At 27.2% G+C, this 20,275-nt stretch overlaps 1 protein-coding gene across 10 annotated transcripts in view; it reads right to left on the bottom strand.

Annotated features, from left to right (window-relative positions):
* The window catches only part of LOC129971156 (coiled-coil domain-containing protein AGAP005037-like), a 383,974-nt gene that overhangs the window by 12,302 nt on the left and 351,397 nt on the right, over positions 1 to 20,275 (bottom strand). For 6 of the 10 annotated variants that reach the window (XM_056084662.1, XM_056084663.1, XM_056084665.1 and 3 more), the window contains 4 exons: positions 19,187 to 19,262; positions 17,346 to 17,429; positions 6,079 to 6,184; positions 2,071 to 2,120 (listed from right to left, as the gene is read on the bottom strand). In XM_056084662.1, coding sequence (XP_055940637.1) covers positions 2,071 to 2,120; positions 6,079 to 6,184; positions 17,346 to 17,429; positions 19,187 to 19,262 — 316 coding nt within the window. The remainder of the gene's footprint in view (positions 1 to 2,070; positions 2,121 to 6,078; positions 6,185 to 17,345; positions 17,430 to 19,186; positions 19,263 to 20,275) is intronic. The other 4 variants (XM_056084666.1, XM_056084667.1, XM_056084668.1 and 1 more) reach the window with 2 other exon arrangements.

The raw sequence follows: 20,275 nt of genomic DNA, 5'->3' as shown, positions 1-20,275 counted from the left end.
TTTTTAAAATTCATTCAAACTTCAGTATTATTTTTAAGAACTTGAAAATATCAGTGCACATATAATTTATTCCAGCTTTATTGATTTTTGATTAATTTATTGTTAATTTAATTAACAATTTTATAATAATTTTTTTTTATTGTTTATAAATTTTTTTAAAATTAACTTTGAAACGTACTTAAACAAACTGAGTTTTAATTTTAAAAAAAATGAGCTGTAAGACTGAGGATAATATAAATGGTAGATAATAATGAAAACATACAAAAACAAACATTGTTAAGAAGACAAATTTAATCTATTGATTCATCGAAAATCAAGGATAATTTATACTTTAGCTGTTATTTAGTTATTTGTAAATTTGTAAGATAAATGTTTAATGCTTACAAGAAAAATATTTAAAAAAAATATTTACTCTTAATGTACCGAATAAAAAAAATCATTTTTCTTTTTAATTAATTTTTCTTAGTGAAAATTTTATTAATGTCTTCACATTTAACTCGCATATTAAAACTATTTAGTAAAATCATGATTGTTTTACCATTTTTCAGAAGAATATTAAAATAAAAAAAAAAGTTATGTAGCACATACAAAATAGTTTCTTCAATCTAGAGACAGATATAAATAACTATGACATGTGCCTTTTAAAAAGAATGGTTACATTAAAATAAGCCATAAGAAGTATCTGAATAATTCGACCGGATTTGAAAAGAAACGAAAAAGTGTGTGCCATCAGAAAAACCACCAAGTAGTAATAATATCTGTGCATTGCGAAACATAATGTGCATGGAATAAGCCGCGTGTGAAAGGAACATAAAAATGCATGCTGCAGCAAATTCTACTGGGCAAGTGCAATGTGCGATTGAGACTCTGCCTATGGACAATGTAATTTTTAGAATAAAATTGTGCAGTTAATGCAACTTTTATAAGAAACACATCAAAGGGAATTCAAGTTTTAATATATTTTATGGATAATGCAACTTTTATATTATTTTATGGATAGTGTAATTATTGGAATATTTTATGGATAAGGCAACTTTTAAAATATTTTATGGATATGAAAAGTTCTGGAATATTTTAGCGATAGCACAATTTTATGGATAATGTAATCTTTAAAACTACATCTTATAAATACAGAAATTTTAGATTAGAATATAGGTTTTAGAAAGTGATCAGAAATACTGAGTATATTTGTAAAAATATCGAAACATATGATGCATTTATTATAAAAAATTATGTCTTATAAAAAATAACGGTGCACACTTAAACACAAGAGATTTAAATTCACATAAAATTTTACACATTCCTGCTTTGAAAATTTTTTACTTCTCAATATTTATATTTGATATTTTCTACAAAAAATAAAATTTCTTTTTTATGCTATTGAATGTAGAGAGATGTAATATTTCACCTTGATAAAGTTTAAGAAAAAAGTTAATCAATTATTTTTCTTCTGATATAAAGAAATCTATCTTTAGAGTATATTTATAATACATATTTGTTAACAATAAAAAGAAAGAACTATTTTTTTGTTTTTCTTTTCATAAAATATTTTCAGAGTGAAAATTAATTTTAATGAATCAAGTAATTAACTTCATGGAAATTTGGATTCTCTTATATTAGTCCGAAATAATCGAATTACTCCGAGTTTTTATCAAATGTAAATTATTAGATACGGTATTTTTTCATTATATTTTATTAACATACTTATTAGATTATATAGCCGATTTTAAAGAATCTGTGGAAAATGTGCCCTGAATTCTAAAGCATTGTAATTAAGTATTACAAGCAACCAAATTCTTTTCTATTGCATATATATTTTTGATTTTCATTTATCAGGGTTTCAAAAATTTTGTTCCCCACGGCAAAGTCTCTTGAATCGCTAAAAGTTACGGATAACAATAGCGAGCATTTTGGAAGTTGGCAAAAAACGATTGGCAAGGTTGTGAAAAGAAAAAAAAAAAAAAAAAAAAGGCTTTGAAGAAATGCAAAAAACAGTGCCTAATAAAAAATCTTAAAAAAGGCAGAAAAAAAAAATGAAAAGAATCAAAATCAAGTTGTTGATATAATTACTCTATCTTCTCTTTGAAGTTAGAACTCCGCTTCCAACCCTGCCGGCTTGACTACGGCGTTGAAAAAGTCGAAGAAAAAACAAAAAAGCAAAAAGTAAGTAACTACGTATTGGTACTGGCTGCATTTCAGCCAATCAAAAATTGACAAAAATGGCTCTTTCCAAAAAAATCATTTTTTTTTAAAGCGCGCAAAACAGTTGTCACAAAAACTTTCTTCTTTTAAAAATGTTACTTTGTTGTTGTTCAAAAGGAGTAGGGCCAGGTATGGTTAGGAAAATGTGGGAAAGCGGGAAATTTTTGATCAAATTTGGTCAATCAAATCTAGTCATTTGATCTGGATCAAATTTGATTACCGCCGAAACACTTGAGTGTCTGATGCTAGCCGTGAAATTCCAAGATCTAGGAGCCTTTTAATTCAAGTCTGTTTTGGTGATAGTGGAAAGATATTTAAATGCCTGATTTGTTTCAAATTTACTTCGTTATCAGATTTACCCCGTTTTATGGGATTGTATTATATTTAATGGGATTATATCAAACCTTCGAAGCAATTTGAAAACTCTTCAATGCTATTATTACTCTTTAACACTATATTTATCTTAGATGCTATAGAATATATAAGGGCAATATGAACTACTACAGTTATATTGTGACTTATATACAATTTTTTTTTAAATGTGAATTTAAATTTGTTATTTTTAAGATTCCTTAAATATATTTCTTTATGTGAAAATTATTTCTTAAATTTAAATGTGTTAATGAAGAAAAATTAGAGAAAACTAGACATTTAAATATATAAAAATACACTCTATATGTAAAGCTAATAAGAAAAAAATTTAAATAATCCCCATAAAAATATTAGCTGACGTTTTGAAAAAAAAAAAAAACTATCTATGAAGTTTAAGAAATCGAGATAGATTTTTTATATAAAAAGAACTGAATACAGATAATTAATTAAGACTATATTTTTGAATAAAACTATATTTTGAATTATGTGTGTAATATAAAAATATTTTTTGGCATTATTAAAAAAAAGTTTTATTAGCAATTTTATTGCTTATAAAAACCATCCTAATTTATTTTTGTACATCGGTGTTTGTTGAATTTTCCCAAAATTTATTCGAATTATTAATCTCCATAAAATATATGCCTAAGCAAGATCTGGAATAAACGGTTAAAATCAGCACAATTTATATATAATTCAGAAACGAGGAAAAATGTTTTACTCAAATCGTACCTTGCTAAAATACATAAAATAATTGTAGATCTTGAAGGCGTTTGCACCATGTCGCCATAAAACGCTTTCAGAGAAGTCACAAAAGTATTTTTTAAAAAAATCTATGGATACTTTTAATATTTAAAAAAAGTACTTAACACTGAATTTTTGTTTATTGTGAAGCTTTAAAAAATGCATCACATATTTTTAAAAAGTGTAGTAAATATAATGTATAAAATTCAGGAATATAAACTAGGTTTATTCGAGTCTAATTCGGACAAGCCTCCATTAATCCATTATTTGTCAATCCAGTGAGATCATGCATGCGCAGAATAAAGATTATACATCATTTAGACAGTAACAAGGACTTGTCCTGATTGGACAAGCACTTGCTACTGTGTAATTTCTATGCATGTGAGACCTTAGTGCATTGGCAATACTGACTTAATAGAAACCTTGCATCAATTTGATTAACGGCATTTATATTTTAACGATAGTCATTATATTGTAGTGTTAGATTCAAATCAATTTGTAACTACTCACAGTTTTTTATTCGTATGCTCTAAAGGCTGTTCAAACGGTTGACTGAAGAACATATGAGTATAGAATCGACCCATCGACGAAACCGTTTCACGTTTCTTTAATATTGTTTTAATGCGATAACTGATTTGATTGGTCTATTCTTAACTCATGTCTCTTCAACGTATCAGTGCAAACTAGCCTTACAAATGATCCATTCTGAACACTGAATGCAAGAGAAGTTTGAGAAACAATGTTATAAATACTGAAATAACACAGTTTCCTTTATTTTTTAAAAAGAATTTATGATATTTCATTTCAACCGTGTATTTGAATGTTTCCACGATAGATATGGTGTGAACGCCTTCAAGAAATTTAAGGTTCGGCGGTTTTATGAGAACACTCATCAACCTTTCGTGACATCCAGTTGCAGGTATACATCAAGAATACAAAATGCGTTCGGTGACTGAGAGGTGAACGCTTTTACATTCGAAATGCTGGGGATAGGAAACACATTCGAGCATTTTCGGAGATGGAGAAACAGGTTGGTCAGAGACGCAATGAGTCAAAAACATGCTGTAAGGTTAAGGGAGAGGATATTGACGTCAATGGAGTGGATTTGTTAAGTCTAGAAAATAAAAAAGGCTACGAAAATAATAATAAAAAAAGAGTGAAAGATAGATTAGAGTTGAAAATGTGGGAATGATATTCCATGTGCTTAAGTAAACAAAATGCACAGGTTTTTCTTTATGGTATTCCTAAGGCATTCTGAATATTAAGACTTTTGGTATTCCAGAAATTTGTTTTTTTCTCTGAAAGATTAAAAATTAGGTGTAAAGAAGAACCTGTGCTAATTTGAAAAAATGTCTGCTTTGAATAGTTGTCATGTAAGAAGTCTGATGCAAACCTCACTTGCGTTTGGATTTCTGTGTAAAAAAATACATAATGCTCGTTTCTAAATGAAGAAATTAGAGCACAAAGAATACTTGTTACAAAATTTTCTGTTTAAGTACAATCATAAAATAAGACGTAGATGCTAATTTTTTTGTTAGTTGTTACTATCTTGTCTTTAGATTTTACTACCCATGTTAACTTTTTATAAGTTTATTTGTTTTAGTTTAAACATTTCTGGGTTAAATGATTGGAATCGATTCAATGACTATTAAATCTGAAATGAAAATGTTATGAGATATTTGTTCGTAGAAAGAGCCCCAAAACTTTTATTTTATGATTTATAAAAACAAAATGTTTAGAACGAATATGATTTGAAAATTTCTAAAAAAAGGACCAAAAATATCTATTCAGTTCCTATGATAGCCTAAAAAAAAGTAAATATCATAAAACTTTAGAGGATTTATTTATTTGTTGAAATGAGATTAAAATGCATTTGGGCTTTCAGGATGTATTTAAATTTTTTTAGGGTTAATGTTTTATGTTATTTTAAAGGATATAGTATATTTCACAATTCTACTAAAATTGAAAAAGAATTTAAAGTAAAAAAAAATCAATATGCAAATTAAAACTACAAATATAAAGTCATTCAATAGTAAGGAAAAAAATTAAAAGTACAAATTGAAAAAAAATTAAAGTACAAATTAAAAACTTTTAATATCTGTGAGCATCACTTAAAATATCTCTAGTGATTTTATTTGAACTAGAAGTGCAAGCTTTTCAAGTTTACAAAAATTATCAAAATAAAAGGTGAAATGACAGTGAATTTTGATAAATTTGTTAAAATATAAAAATTCGAAAAATAATTCAAGTAAGACTGTATGGCGTTGAAACACTATAAAAAGTAAAGTTAAAATATTGACAAAAATGATATATACTTGTGCATTAAAGCATTATATATAGCTGCTTAATTTTTTAAGTCTTTTTTATTTGTGTGATATTTTCGAGTAGAGGTGTTTAATAGATGCTAAGTAAAAAGATAACCATACCTTTTGTAAATCTATCCATCAATATATATAAATGATATATTCAAAACAAATTTAATTTAATGCTATGAGGGGTTATTATGATTTGTAGAAATTATCCTTTCAAGAAACAGATAATAAAAAAAAAAATCAATTTTTTTATTTGCCCTCTGTTACGCGCCATAGTAGAAATTGCCCTCTGGTGATAAACTAGCGTACTAATTTATTACTGCGGCTTGCGTGAATCCAAACGCAAATGAAGACTTTTATAACAATAGGTTTAAGAAGAGATGAAAGAAAAAAGAAAGATAGGAAGGTAAAGAAGAGAAGAGATGAAGGATGTTTGGAGGTGGATACTAACTTTTGTGGAATGCATTTCTCCGTCGGAGTGGGGTCCGTCGGCGGAATGCGACTTCTCGGGCAGGTGGTGTCCTACGGTGTGCCGCTGTTCTTGCACAGAGGCCAGTCTGCAAGGACCAGTTCGATATGACTCACAGGCACACATTCACTCGACGCAGTGGCGTAACAATGGACTCGGACTTAATCATTGCTCGATTAAGTTTTGTTTAATTAACAGCAAAATATTTAAATAAATTCGGCTTTTTTGTGCGGATTATTACAGAATAATCCTCACTAAATATTTTAATTTAACATTTATGTTTGATTTATCTTGCTTGAGTCTGTAAAAATGGAACTTTGCAAAAGATGTCTCTCCCATTTCTTTAAGTACTGGAGGTTTAAAATTTTGCGTTTGAAATCTGTATATTCCTGATGATTATATTCTAGTTCAATATTTTCAGAATTTAATTATCATTTAATCAATAAATAATTTAGAATTCGATTCTTTACTTATGGTGCCATCTGATGAGAGAAATTAAACTCATTGATTTCTTAACTCATTTAAATTAGAAAGCAGAAAATAATTAAAAAGAAAAATACATTTGTTGTTTCGTTCGTTAATAAAACCGAGTTTTAAAAAATTATTTTCAATTAAATTTTTAATTTCTTTTTGTTTTATGCCCATAAAAATGAAACTTAAAATTGACTTTCCCTCAGTTTTTGTTGTGTTAGAATTTTGAAGAAATGTCTAATTATCAATTTTTTTCATAAAAATATTAAATTTTGAATGCAAACTAATGCCGCTACTTGGCAGTGAATTAAAAAAAATATGAATTTAATATTCCTTACTATTCATAATATTCAATCATAAATAAAAGACTCAAAAATAGTCATTTTTTAGTATACCAATAAAGATGTGTTTTTAAAATTGTTTTTATTAACCCTAGAAAACTCCTCGCTTATACGTGCAATTACTTTGATACTTGCGTGCTAATTTTATTGAGCTCGGACTATTTTGCAGATGCCCATAAATATGCGTGTGTGAAATATAGAATAATCGCCTATTATGTTTTAATTGAATGAAAAAATTTCAGTAAATTATATTAATATTAAAAAAAATTCTTTGCTTTAAAAGATGCATTATCTTTTAATTATAATTTTTAACACTTTAGAAAATGTATATTATCAGAATTCATAATAAATATTATTAAGTCATTTCTTAGAAAACAAATAATTTTAAGCTATTTCAATGATTTTGTACACGCATTTCAAAATTACGCCAGAGGGAATTTTGGAAATGATTCAAAGCTTTGTTATTATTTATCAAATAAATTTAACAATGCTTATAAAAATTTTCAAAATGTCCTGTTATTTCATTTTATTTGATGGCAAATAACCGTACCTCATGAAAAAATATTGTAAGTACAGTAAACTTGGTGAATATGAACGCTTTTAATTTAAATTCGCTGATGATTTTAATGTTTCTGTGTTCCATTAAATTTCTACTATATGTTAAAATATCATAACTTATTTGAATTTATTTTATGCAATATCCTTTTTTTTATAACCTTTTTTACAATTCAAATTTTTAGGAAAAATATCGAATCTTTATTGGGGACCCGTCAATTTCGAATTAGACAACTGCTATTGCGTTAGGAAGAAAATAGCTTAGAATCCAGTCTTCAGATTTTAAACGCAAAATGTCATCAGAATAAGCATGAAATATTTTTCAAATTCATGTCTTAATACTATACCTATTATAAGTATCTGAGTAATTTCATACTCTAAGCAAAAAAGGAATTGAATCAAGTTGAAAAATGATTCATAGTAATATATTTCAGCAGAATACCATATTTAGTTCATTTATATGTAAACAAAACTTGGGTGATATTCTTTTAGATCCCCAAATCTAGTTAAAAAACTCTTATTAAATGAAATTTTATAAAAATAAATAATAATTCTTGTTTTTTATTTTTTGTAAGCGATGATAAATTATTATAGAACGAAATAATTATTAATTCTAACCCAGCTAATTTGATTAAAAGGGCATTTTTTTAAAAAAATTATATCTTTAGAGAAATTTTCAGTATATCTTTGAACCGTAAACAAGATTTTAAGCATAGAATAACGCGTTTTAAGCCATATTTGTGGCAACAGATACCTTATGTATTGTCTAAAACGCTTTGAAAAGAAATGTCATATGAAAATTAAGAATTTATTAGTTAAATATCGAGTATTTTTTTCTTCAGAGAAAAAGTGTTATCTAGGATTATATGTTTCATTTACATTGTTTAAATTAAATAACGGTACCTTCATTCTAAGTTGTAAAATATATACGCAGATATGATAATTATGAACTTATTTTGGCTAATTAATTTATTTTGAATTAATTTCTTAAGTTTTTTACTCAATAAATAATTCTAAATGATAATTATATCAAATATTACATTATATCGCACATTTTATCTATTTTCATATTAATAATTTTACGTTTAATATATTAATGTAGCAATGATTTAATTAAGCAAATATTTCATTTATAATTCTCCAAAATTATCGAGATGTCCTGTTACGCCACTGATTCATTATGGATAAATTTACAGGCACAAAATAAGAAAGCCGAACCTCAAAGCTGATATATACTCATTTATTCAATACTTAAAAAATAGTATTGAGCTAAAGAGTAAAACAGAAATATGCTGTAATACTAATAATAAGAATTTAATTACAAGTACAAATTTTATAACCAATTCTTTATATATATATATTTGCTATTTTTTTTGTTATTATTTTTTTATTAATCGTCACTCAAAGGTTTGGTAATCATGACTTTCAATTTAGAATATTAAATTCAAAATGCTAACAGGGAAATGTAATTGTTTTCTTTGTAATTATTTTTCAAATTATATCTTAAAAATTTAAATTATAAAAGGAAGTATCATTATTGTGTAACCAATTAATCATTTAAAATAATGAATGATATAAATTAATTTGATGTGAAAATAAAAAATTATATAGAGGAAAATCAATGAGTTATATAAGTTATTCGACTCATTTAAAATTCCTTTAGCATGCCTACACATTTCTTGGTCTAATTGGGATAAAAAAATTGTACTACAAGGATTTTTATAATTTGGCTTCTGTTTTTTAAATTATGTGCATTGTTTTCTACATTTTTGATAACATGTGAGAATTTGTAGATCTAATTGTATCTGTGGTACAATTTAGATATGAGGACTTTGAAAATGGCCATTTCTCGAAGATTTGAAAGTGGAGTTGTTTGTTCATGAAAAATATTTCGAGTTGATTAAAAAAACCACCGTACTAAATCAAGTAGTGAGTCAGTTGGGAACTTTTCAAGTAAATACGAATTCCTTTACAAAACTAAAGTAGGCTGAGATATTGAATGAATTCATTTCCTGCCTTAAGGGTAATATTTGGTTGAACAAAACATTATTTAGCCCAAAAGTATCCGAATCATTAATATCTTAACATAACATATCAACATAATAATCTATTTTATAGAGAACATTTAAAAATGATACTTCAAAACAAATCATGAAGGCGTAAGTTACAAAGAAAAATATACAGCAGAACCATGAATTTCTTTTAATATTCTAAAAGCAACACATTTAATACTTAGATTTGCAATAACGATTCAAAAATCTTACTTTTAGGAATGTATTGGAGACAGATTAACTCTCAGTTATAAAACAAGTGCAATATTAGTAAAAGTAAAAATCATGATGTTGAGATCGATTGAAAATCAAATGAAAGAGGAAATCAAACTGAAACCAATTCGACTCCAACTCAATGGAAAAATGAAGTACACATAGTATTATTAAAACTTCGATTTGGAGAAAAAAGAGATATTGAAAGTAAGAAATACAAGATAAAAGTAGTACAAAAAATACATCAAAGGAAAGCTTTTTTTTTTTTTTTTTTTTTTTTTTTTACAGAATGATGACGCATGCGTCAAATTTACATTTAGCCACAAAATATAATTTTCTCTGAAAATTTATTTAAGACAAAAGTAGAATGGACTTTCTTCAAAATTACAATAATAAAACCATGCGATTAATTTTTTTTATTCGTAAAAATCTAATGTACTTTTTTTTACACATGAAAGAGTGAAGCTTGATGTTATTAGGAAAGAATATCATTGCAGTTATGATGAAAGAAATAATCAACTGGATGTAGATAAAAGTGCGTCGTTGCAAAATTTAAAAAGAGATAGCATCAAATCTTCCTAAACTTGAGAAAACGAGGAGGAAAATGCATCGAAGTTTTCGTAATGTTAAAATTTACTCGCTTTTTTTGGAAAACTTGCATCTTTTTGCATACTTCTGTTTTTTTTAACGAAACAATCAAGCCCAGTTCAGATGCTTGAATCCGAATTAAAAAGATTTCTTTTACAAAATATGTCAAAAAGGCACATTATTAAAAAATATATATATAGACAACTTCAAGAATAGTTCTGGATACCACAGAAAATTTATTTAAAAAAAGAACATGTAAACTGCGTATGAGCGCGCTTGAAATCAACACAAGAAGAATCAGCTACGACAATGCCTGTTCATAGATTTATGCTATTCTGCTGTTACAATCTATGAGAACAAATAATTCTAGGATTCTCAGAGCCTAAATATGCCCACTATGGCATCTCAAAATACATTTGCTGAAAAATATAGCTTCATAGCACATTGCGTTGCAAATACGAGCATCAGAGTTCATCCGAAAGCAGAAATTTACAGCACCACGTAGATGTTCAGTACAGTGTGAATTCTTGAGAAACAGAAAGGATACAATGACTTCTCATACAACATTTGAGCTGTAATTTGCATACTTGTTTATTGATTGCATTGAATGGCTTTGGCGACAACTTTTACACCAAATATGCGAGATGCATGGTACCGACCAGACTGAGTGGTAAATGTGGATTATTCAACTGTTTACAACTTTCAGAGCAAATACGAAAACAAGGCATGATAATGCACTAATCACTTTGAAAAATATTTCTAGACGCACACGTAGTGCAGCAAGCTCATTTCCAGAATTAGTTTATACTGAAAATGACTTATATCTCATTACTGTTGAAAAACTCCATTCGATTTTTGAAAGTCTTTGTAAAAAATAATGGCTTTTATTGCCTGACACATTTTAGGGCTCTTCAGTGCAAAGGATAAAACAAAATAAGACACTTTATATTCCTGTGCCTAGTATCATTCAGATCAATGATCAATGGAAAGAACCGAGAATCTATAAATATAATTTCTACCTGTATTTTTTCATATAAAAGATTTGTTTCAATATGCTGATCTACCTTTAAAAATTGCAGAAATTTGTCAAATTATCCTGTAAATAATTGTATAATGATTTTCAAAAATAGAAATCCTAAACTAGAAAATATAGGCAGCAAAATGAATAAGAGGTTACTGAATATTAAGCGATTATGTTGCATAGACAAATCTTGAAGAATGAAGAACAGCAAATTGAGGAAAATTTCAAATGTTTGACTTATTCTCAGAATCTATTCCTTTGACTATGATGAATTTTTCAACAAGTATAAGGGGGATTTAATAGGAAACAGTAAATTCAAAGATAAAATAGAATCACAAAATTTTACAAAAACACCGCACCATTTTTGTATAATATATAAAGAAAATATGTGATATAGAAAATAATCTTATTAGGGAGCAAAATTATTTTCATAACTTATAAAGCAATTACGAAATGCGTTGATGAATTCACAGAAGATTTTCAAAGTTTCTATCCAGAATTGTAACAAACGCGTGTCTATATCATGTCCGATATAGAAAGTAATCACAGATGCTGTTTTATCATCACCAATAATGCACCTATAATATTCTAGTTCTTTTGTATATTTTTAGTAGTAATTGAGGCGTGTTGTAGGTCTAAAGGTTTTATAGATCAGTGGATAGGATTAAAATGTACCCGATCCACTAAAGTTGGTTACATGTTATGTTACTCATGATATTGTCATATAAAATTTTATACACGGAGAGCTGCACGAAGCAGTTATTTGTTCAATAGCTTTATCAAGATTTTTTTTTTTAGAAACAGATGTCAATTCAAGTGGAATGGACAGAAAAAGATATGAGATGAAGAGGTAGTCTTCGAAAATGTCGGTCAACAATTTGCTATAAAGAATAACTCCACCCATCATCCGCTATCCTACGAGGGGCCTTTTTCTGAAGCTCCAATAGACCATAAAAAAAAGAGATCAAAATGAATTTATTACAAAAATTATGTACAATTATGGTTACCTTTCAACTTAATCACAGTGAGGATTCAGGCATCTGCCATATCGAATCAACAGTTCTCCTTACCCTTTTCGAAAGCAGTTGCTACAAATGATGCGAGATGGATCTTAATGTTCTTTTGTAGCTTTTCATTAATTTATGAAAACCCAGGCAACGAAGGAGGGGAATAGATGAAAAATCCCTCGCCTCTAAACCACATTCCCCATGAAGGGCGAGAAGAACGCAAGATTATCGCAATAGATCTCATTCAATAAGCTGATCAAGTGATTTCAAAGAAATGGAGAATGCTGGGATCCCATACGAGCTGACCGATCAGTAATTCAAAATTGCGATTATTGAGATTGAATGTTCCTATTCCATATTTTTCTCTTTAAAAGAAAATTCAAATAACTTCGAGACTAATGAGGAGTTTCAAAGGAAATTTAAGATCCATCTTACACCATTGGCGGCAACCTTTTTTGAAAAGGATATAGGAAACTTGGACTACTGATATGACAAGTGAATGTCAACTGAATCTTTGCTGAAATTATGTCGAAGAACAACTTTGTATGCACATAATTGTTGGTAAAATATTTATTTTGTTCTCTACATTTCTCTTTTTAATAGTCCATTGGGACTTGCAAATGAATGAATTATCAATTTAAGATAATTGAAATCGGTTCTCAATCAGTACTTTCAGTAAATTATTAAAATCAGTTCTCAATCAGTACTTTCAGTAAATTATTAAAATCAGTTCTCAATCAGTACTTTCAGTAAATTATTAAAATCAGTTCTCAATCAGTACTTTCAGTAAATTATTAAAATCAGTTCTCAATCAGTACTTTCAGTAAATTATTAAAATCAGTTCTCAATCAGTACTTTCAGTAAATTATTAAAATCAGTTCTCAATCAGTACTTTCAGTAAATTATTAAAATCAGTTCTCAATCAGTACTTTCAGTAAATTATTAAAATCAGTTCTCAATCAGTACTTTCAGTAAATTATTAAAATCAGTTCTCAATCAGTACTTTCAGTAAATTATTAAAATCGGTTCTCAATCAGTACTTTCAGTAAATTATTAAAATCGGTTCTCAATCAGTACTTTCAGTAAATTATTAAAATCGGTTCTCAATCAGTACTTTCAGTAAATTATTAAAATCGGTTCTCAATCAGTACTTTCAGTAAATTATTAAAATCGGTTCTCAATCAGTACTTTCAGTAAATTATTAAAATCGGTTCTCAATCAGTACTTTCAGTAAATTATTAAAATCGGTTCTCAATCAGTACTTTCAGTAAATTATTAAAATCGGTTCTCAATCAGTACTTTCAGTAAATTATTAAAATCGGTTCTCAATCAGTACTTTCAGTAAATTATTAAAATCGGTTCTCAATCAGTACTTTCAGTAAATTATTAAAATCGGTTCTCAATCAGTACTTTCAGTAAATTATTAAAATCGGTTCTCAATCAGTACTTTCAGTAAATTATTAAAATCGGTTCTCAATCAGTACTTTCAGTAAATTATTAAAATCAGTTCTCAATCAGTACTTTCAGTAAATTATTAAAATCGGTTCTCAATCAGTACTTTCAGTAAATTATTAAAATCGGTTCTCAATCAGTACTTTCAGTAAATTATTAAAATCGGTTCTCAATCAGTACTTTCAGTAAATTATTAAAATCGGTTCTCAATCAGTACTTTCAGTAAATTATTAAAATCGGTTCTCAATCAGTACTTTCAGTAAATTATTAAAATCGGTTCTCAATCAGTACTTTCAGTAAATTATTAAAATCGGTTCTCAATCAGTACTTTCAGTAAATTATTAAAATCGGTTCTCAATCAGTACTTTCAGTAAATTATTAAAATCGGTTCTCAATCAGTACTTTCAGTAAATTATTAAAATCGGTTCTCAATCAGTACTTTCAGTAAATTATTAAAATCGGTTCTCAATCAGTACTTTCAGTAAATTATTAAAATCGGTTCTCAATCAGTACTTTCAGTAAATTATTAAAATCGGTTCTCAATCAGTACTTTCAGTAAATTATTAAAATCGGTTCTCAATCAGTACTTTCAGTAAATTATTAAAATCGGTTCTCAATCAGTACTTTCAGTAAATTATTAAAATCGGTTCTCAATCAGTACTTTCAGTAAATTATTAAAATCGGTTCTCAATCAGTACTTTCAGTAAATTATTAAAATCGGTTCTCAATCAGTACTTTCAGTAAATTATTAAAATCGGTTCTCAATCAGTACTTTCAGTAAATTATTAAAATCGGTTCTCAATCAGTACTTTCAGTAAATTATTAAAATCGGTTCTCAATCAGTACTTTCAGTAAATTATTAAAATCAGTTCTCAATCAGTACTTTCAGTAAATTATTAAAATCGGTTCTCAATCAGTACTTTCAGTAAATTATTAAAATCGGTTCTCAATCAGTACTTTCAGTAAATTATTAAAATCGGTTCTCAATCAGTACTTTCAGTAAATTATTAAAATCGGTTCTCAATCAGTACTTTCAGTAAATTATTAAAATCGGTTCTCAATCAGTACTTTCAGTAAATTATTAAAATCGGTTCTCAATCAGTACTTTCAGTAAATTATTAAAATCGGTTCTCAATCAGTACTTTCAGTAAATTATTAAAATCGGTTCTCAATCAGTACTTTCAGTAAATTATTAAAATCGGTTCTCAATCAGTACTTTCAGTAAATAACCACAGCAGATGAAACGTCATTCGGTCGGAGGAAGAAATCTATTACAGGGCCAACTCTGACTCTGCATTTCCAATTTGCTTTGAGTAATTTCATCCATTTATTTGAATAATCTTGTGTAAAATGGTTTTCTCTTTTATTTTAAAATAGTAAATGAGTTTTTTTCCAGTGGCATGCATAAAGGAATTTTTTTAAACATACTAACTAACATACTAAACATACTAAAGGAATACTTTTAAACATACTTTTTTAGTATTTTCTGTTACACATTTCGTTTTATTAAAAAATCATGTCATGATTATAAATAAACTCTGAAAGTATGATTCAGATAGCTTGTCATTATTTTGACACAAAAAAATTGTTTTAATGAAAGGTTTTGTCTAAAGTTTTTGTCCATTTCAACTTACTTTGAAAGGTAATAAGAATATCTAAAACTCATTCTTAAAATTTTCCAAGTGGCTTTCCAAGTAAAACATAAATATTTAAACCGCATATTATAGTAAAAAGGTTGTGGGTAAAGAAGAAATTTTCATTCGATACATTTTATATATAAAACAAGCAGCATGCTTAAAAAATGATTTTTTAAATGAAACGAATATGTATTATTTATGTATAATATTCTGTGTTCAACTTCTTATAATCACAAAATGAGCAAATACACAAGTTAAAGTTTATAAAATACTTAACTAAAATATTTAATTTTGTTTCTCTTCATTATTACAATTTAAAAAGTAAAGGTTACATTCACAATGAAATTAAAAAGGGATTTTGTTGTTTTGGATTATATATATATATATATATATATATATATATATATATATCTTAGTAATGGATAATTTATTGAATGATACAACACATACTCCTCTTGTATATAATCAAAAAGCTATAAAAATCAAAAACTTGCAAAAAATCTTCAAAATGGCACAAAATGTCAAAAAGACTTCTACCTTGGTTTATAAATAAATGTTTGAATCCTCAAAAATAAAATAAAAAAAGAACAAAAGGGAAAATTAAACAGAAATCACAAGATAAAGAATGTAATACTCGAAGTTGAATAGATATCTTTCAACTTCATTGTATACAATTAAGGGAGTGACAACAATTAAAATGAAAAAGAAAAGAAAAACATCAGAACGTCAAAAGCAGCAGAATGAAAAGAAATTGACAACACCCATGCAGTGACCAAACAACGAATTTAAGTTGCTTAAACGAAATAAAAAATAATAATTTGAAATATATGGAAAAATGAACATGAATGGTGAAGCGCTATTCTTTTTTACTTTTCAATATTCTATAACAACTACATATAATAAAAAATTTTCTGAAAAATGCCTAAAATTCAACAACAGAGATTATTGAAAATCCCAAGATATCCTTTTTAAATAAGTTATTGAGAGAAATTCTTTAAATCAACATAATTTATTTTATAAAATTATTTATTGTTTCTTAATAGTGCTATAATTTTTATTTTTCAATTATTTTTTATTTACAAAATGTGTTTGAATTCTTGTTGCTAGTTTGCACTTTACAATATTCTCACTAAAACTTTTTAAGAAAGAAAGGTGTAAAATTCATTTTTAAATCTTGAAAGCTAAACAAAAGAAATCTGCTGTTAGGTCACTTCGAATGTTGAAAAGCAAAGGATAAGAAAAACGAATAAATACAATAAAGATCTTCGACCTAAAAGAGAAAATTTTGCCTTTTTTTTTACATTTTTACGTCATATGAAACAGAATCAATTTACTAATGATTTATAAAAATATTGTGTATGTGAAGACGGATATATTTGGATATTTTTATTTGCATATTTTATTGGATCTTTTTATTTGTTTATTTGGATGTTTTATTTGCATATTTTAGAGTTTTTTTATTATAAAGATTTTAATACATTACAGAGAGTTTCAAACATGCGCATTTCAATCCGTTTCTACTTATTTATTAAAAAGTTTTAACGTTTTAGTGTAAAGTTAATTGTTAACTTTTTCAAGTAATCTAGAAAAACTTTAAAAGATAAATTTAATAATTCTAAAAAATAGATGCAAAAATTACAGGACACGAAATTATTAATAAAATTTTAAATCAATCCGAAGAAATTTTTGTTTAGATTTAGTTGGCGTATCACATTATTTTATAATTAATAATTTCATTTTTATTTATAAAAAGAATTAACATGAAATGTTGTTCATGAAATCTGAAATTGGTTTTCAATTTTTAAAGAAATCTTTCGTCGTTTTATTTTTTTTCCTAGTTTTTTTGCTAACCATTCCTACACACAAAAATGATGGCAAAATACCAAAAATTATCAAAGTAACAACAACCTTACCGTTTCAGTGTGACCAGCGTTCCAGTTAACTTTTTACATCTTCTTAAAGCGTTTTCTAATCGTTCGGGTTCATCCTTTAGGAATCTAAAAGAAGACATAAAATGCAGTTTTCGAAAATATTGTAAAATATCAGTTACTGTTCTAATTACAGAAGAATATTATGAAAAACACAATCAGGAATCTATTGATTTTTTTCTAATAACGATCCAGCATAAAAAAAGTCATAAAAATTGTTTTATTGTGTACATAAAACAATTAATTAGAAATGGCTACTGTTTTGTTTTAATTATTATTCAGCATAATAAGATAATAATTTTTTGATTATAAATAAACAAATTCAGATTGTATAAAACTAATTATCGAAGACAACTACCATGTTTATATCACACCGCTTAAAGAAAATCAGTGGGAGGGGTCTTCCTGAGACTTTCTCTCGTATTTTATTATATGATATTTTATAACAAATTTCTTATTCATTAATCCAATAAATTGCAGTTAAAATTTGATGAATTCCTATGCAGTGCTTCAATAACATTGAAAAAGAAAATCCCCCAAACACTATTAATGACATCAAAATGCATATTTTTTAGAATTGAAGTAGACCATTTGTAGAATAGTAAGCCCGAATTACTTTATTTGTTTTGTGCAGTCTACAATTTTAAGGAATACTTTTTTTTTCTTGCAAAACGATTTGAAACAATGCCTCAATACTTCATCAGGCGATTTGTGAATCGCAAGAAGCTGCGCTACAAAGACAGCTGGTGAATTTCTTCGATGGGTTTTAAAATGTTCTTAGCTAACTTTACAGCTTATTCTGAGCGACTGAACAATTTCATAAAATGCAAGGTTAGGACCATCACAAGAAATATCATGAGTAGGTCGTTATCTGGCAATATTAGTAAGCCAAAACAGAACAAGAAAAATCCCTTATTTTCAAAAGCGGATATTCCGGGCTTAAGGACGAAATGTGTGTATATAAATAGCGCAGAATAACTTCCATGAATGTGATTTGCATGCACGCAGATCTTTTATTTGCATTTCGCTAATTCTAAGACATGCTACGATAAGGATAAAAAAAGCGAATGAATATCAAAATGAGAATAACATAGAGTGACATCGGGTTTTGTCCACAGACGAGTCAAGATTTTGTTAGGTGTTAATTAATCGCAGTATATTCATATAAAGAGAGCGATGAATGAAAAATAATTCAATTTTTTTTAAAGCCAGAGATCTCAAAATCAAGACTGTGAATAAGCAAAGTATTTGATATCAAAGATTTTTATGATGCATTACTTCTAAAAATTAAAATTTTGAAAATACAGATAGAAAGATACCAAAAATATGATAATTATTAAGACTATTTCAAAGAGGTTTTGAAAATTATCACCCTATTTCAGAAACTGCAAATGAATTTTTTTAAATAGATTCTTATATTCACAAGAATTTAAGAGTCTAAGACAAATTTCAGAGGAAAAGTAATTTCTTAGACAAACTTGGTATAAGATCTTGTTACTAAAATTATATTTCTATGTGAAATTTTGGTTTCAATTTGCCAAATGGAGTCCCAAATGTATATTCTGTTTATACCACTAAGCACAATACATTCATGTGCAGGATTAGGAAAGAAAATATCTGAACAGTCAAGGGTTTCTTAGCCTTATTGAAGGTCCCTATTTTTTTATGTGGGAGGAATAATTGTAGCACCTTTATTAGAAAGAACGCGAGGGAGTTTCCCGGAGACGCTGCCTTTTGGTTCATAAGAAAGTAATGAATGATTTATTTTGAGAAAGATTAATTGCGAATTTATAATAACGATTTCCTAGAGACAAACGACTACTTACTTTTCTTCCCTGCATACTACTTCCATCTCGACCGCCATGATGGTTTTCAAGCTTTCTTGTAAGGCAGGGAACCGAGCTGCAATTTTTCAGAACAAAATGATTATAAGATAACCTCAACAATAAATCATATAAAAGTTCTTTATGCCTTTTTATGGAAGGAAAAAAATGTTTAGATAACAAAGTTGAGGCGATGTTATGGAACACTAAACATTTAATTTTTCTGATTCCAGAAAACAACTGTTTTAACAAATTAAAACGGGTTATTATTTTTTCCTGACTGACATACAAAAGGGAAAAATATTCAATATATAATCACGGATTTTTTTTCTCTTTTTGAAACGGAAGAATCAGAGCAAAAGAAACCGCTCATATTGATCAGTAATACATTTTTTTTATTATTATAACTATTTTAATTATAATAAACACATTTAACGATCAATCACTTTTGTAAGTCCTTGTAATAATAAATAATTTTAAAAAATATCCTGCAACTGTGTTGTTAATTCCTTATTTAATATAAAATATATTAAAAAATTCTTAGTATTGCTTCCGAGAGAAATTTAATTCCTTCAGAAATTTAGCTAAAAGTAAAATTATTGTGCTTTGATGTCATATTCAATATATTAAGTCTCAACAAAATTCGTCTTAAAGGTTATGAAGAATTATTGGCGAGATTATTAAATAAATATTCAGAATTAACATCTTGAAGGATTTTCTATTTTATTAAATAATTCTCAAGACATTAAAAGTATTTCACTGCAAAATGTCTAATGGGAACTTTAATAAAATAATAAGCTGAAAAATGAATCATATTTGAAAAGTTTTGATACTAAGCATTGGAAAAGGATACAGGTTTTTTCCTACGGCTATCTAAGACCATGTAAATGGCAAGCAATTCACATATTTTGTATTAATTTTATTATAAGTGGTTTCCAGAAACAAATGAGCAGATACACAACATTAAAAATTATAATCAAATTAAATGAGCTCGAATATTTAAAAAAATGTTATTTTTGCCGGTACGAAAACTGGAACTGAACAGAAAAAAGTAAAATCTTTGAATCATTATTTTCATATTCAGCTTTCTTG

Source organism: Argiope bruennichi, chromosome 6 (assembly GCF_947563725.1).
Source record: "Argiope bruennichi chromosome 6, qqArgBrue1.1, whole genome shotgun sequence".
NCBI classification, from domain to species: Eukaryota; Metazoa; Arthropoda; class Arachnida; order Araneae; family Araneidae; genus Argiope; species Argiope bruennichi.
This window is presented reverse-complemented; position numbering and strand designations above follow the sequence as displayed.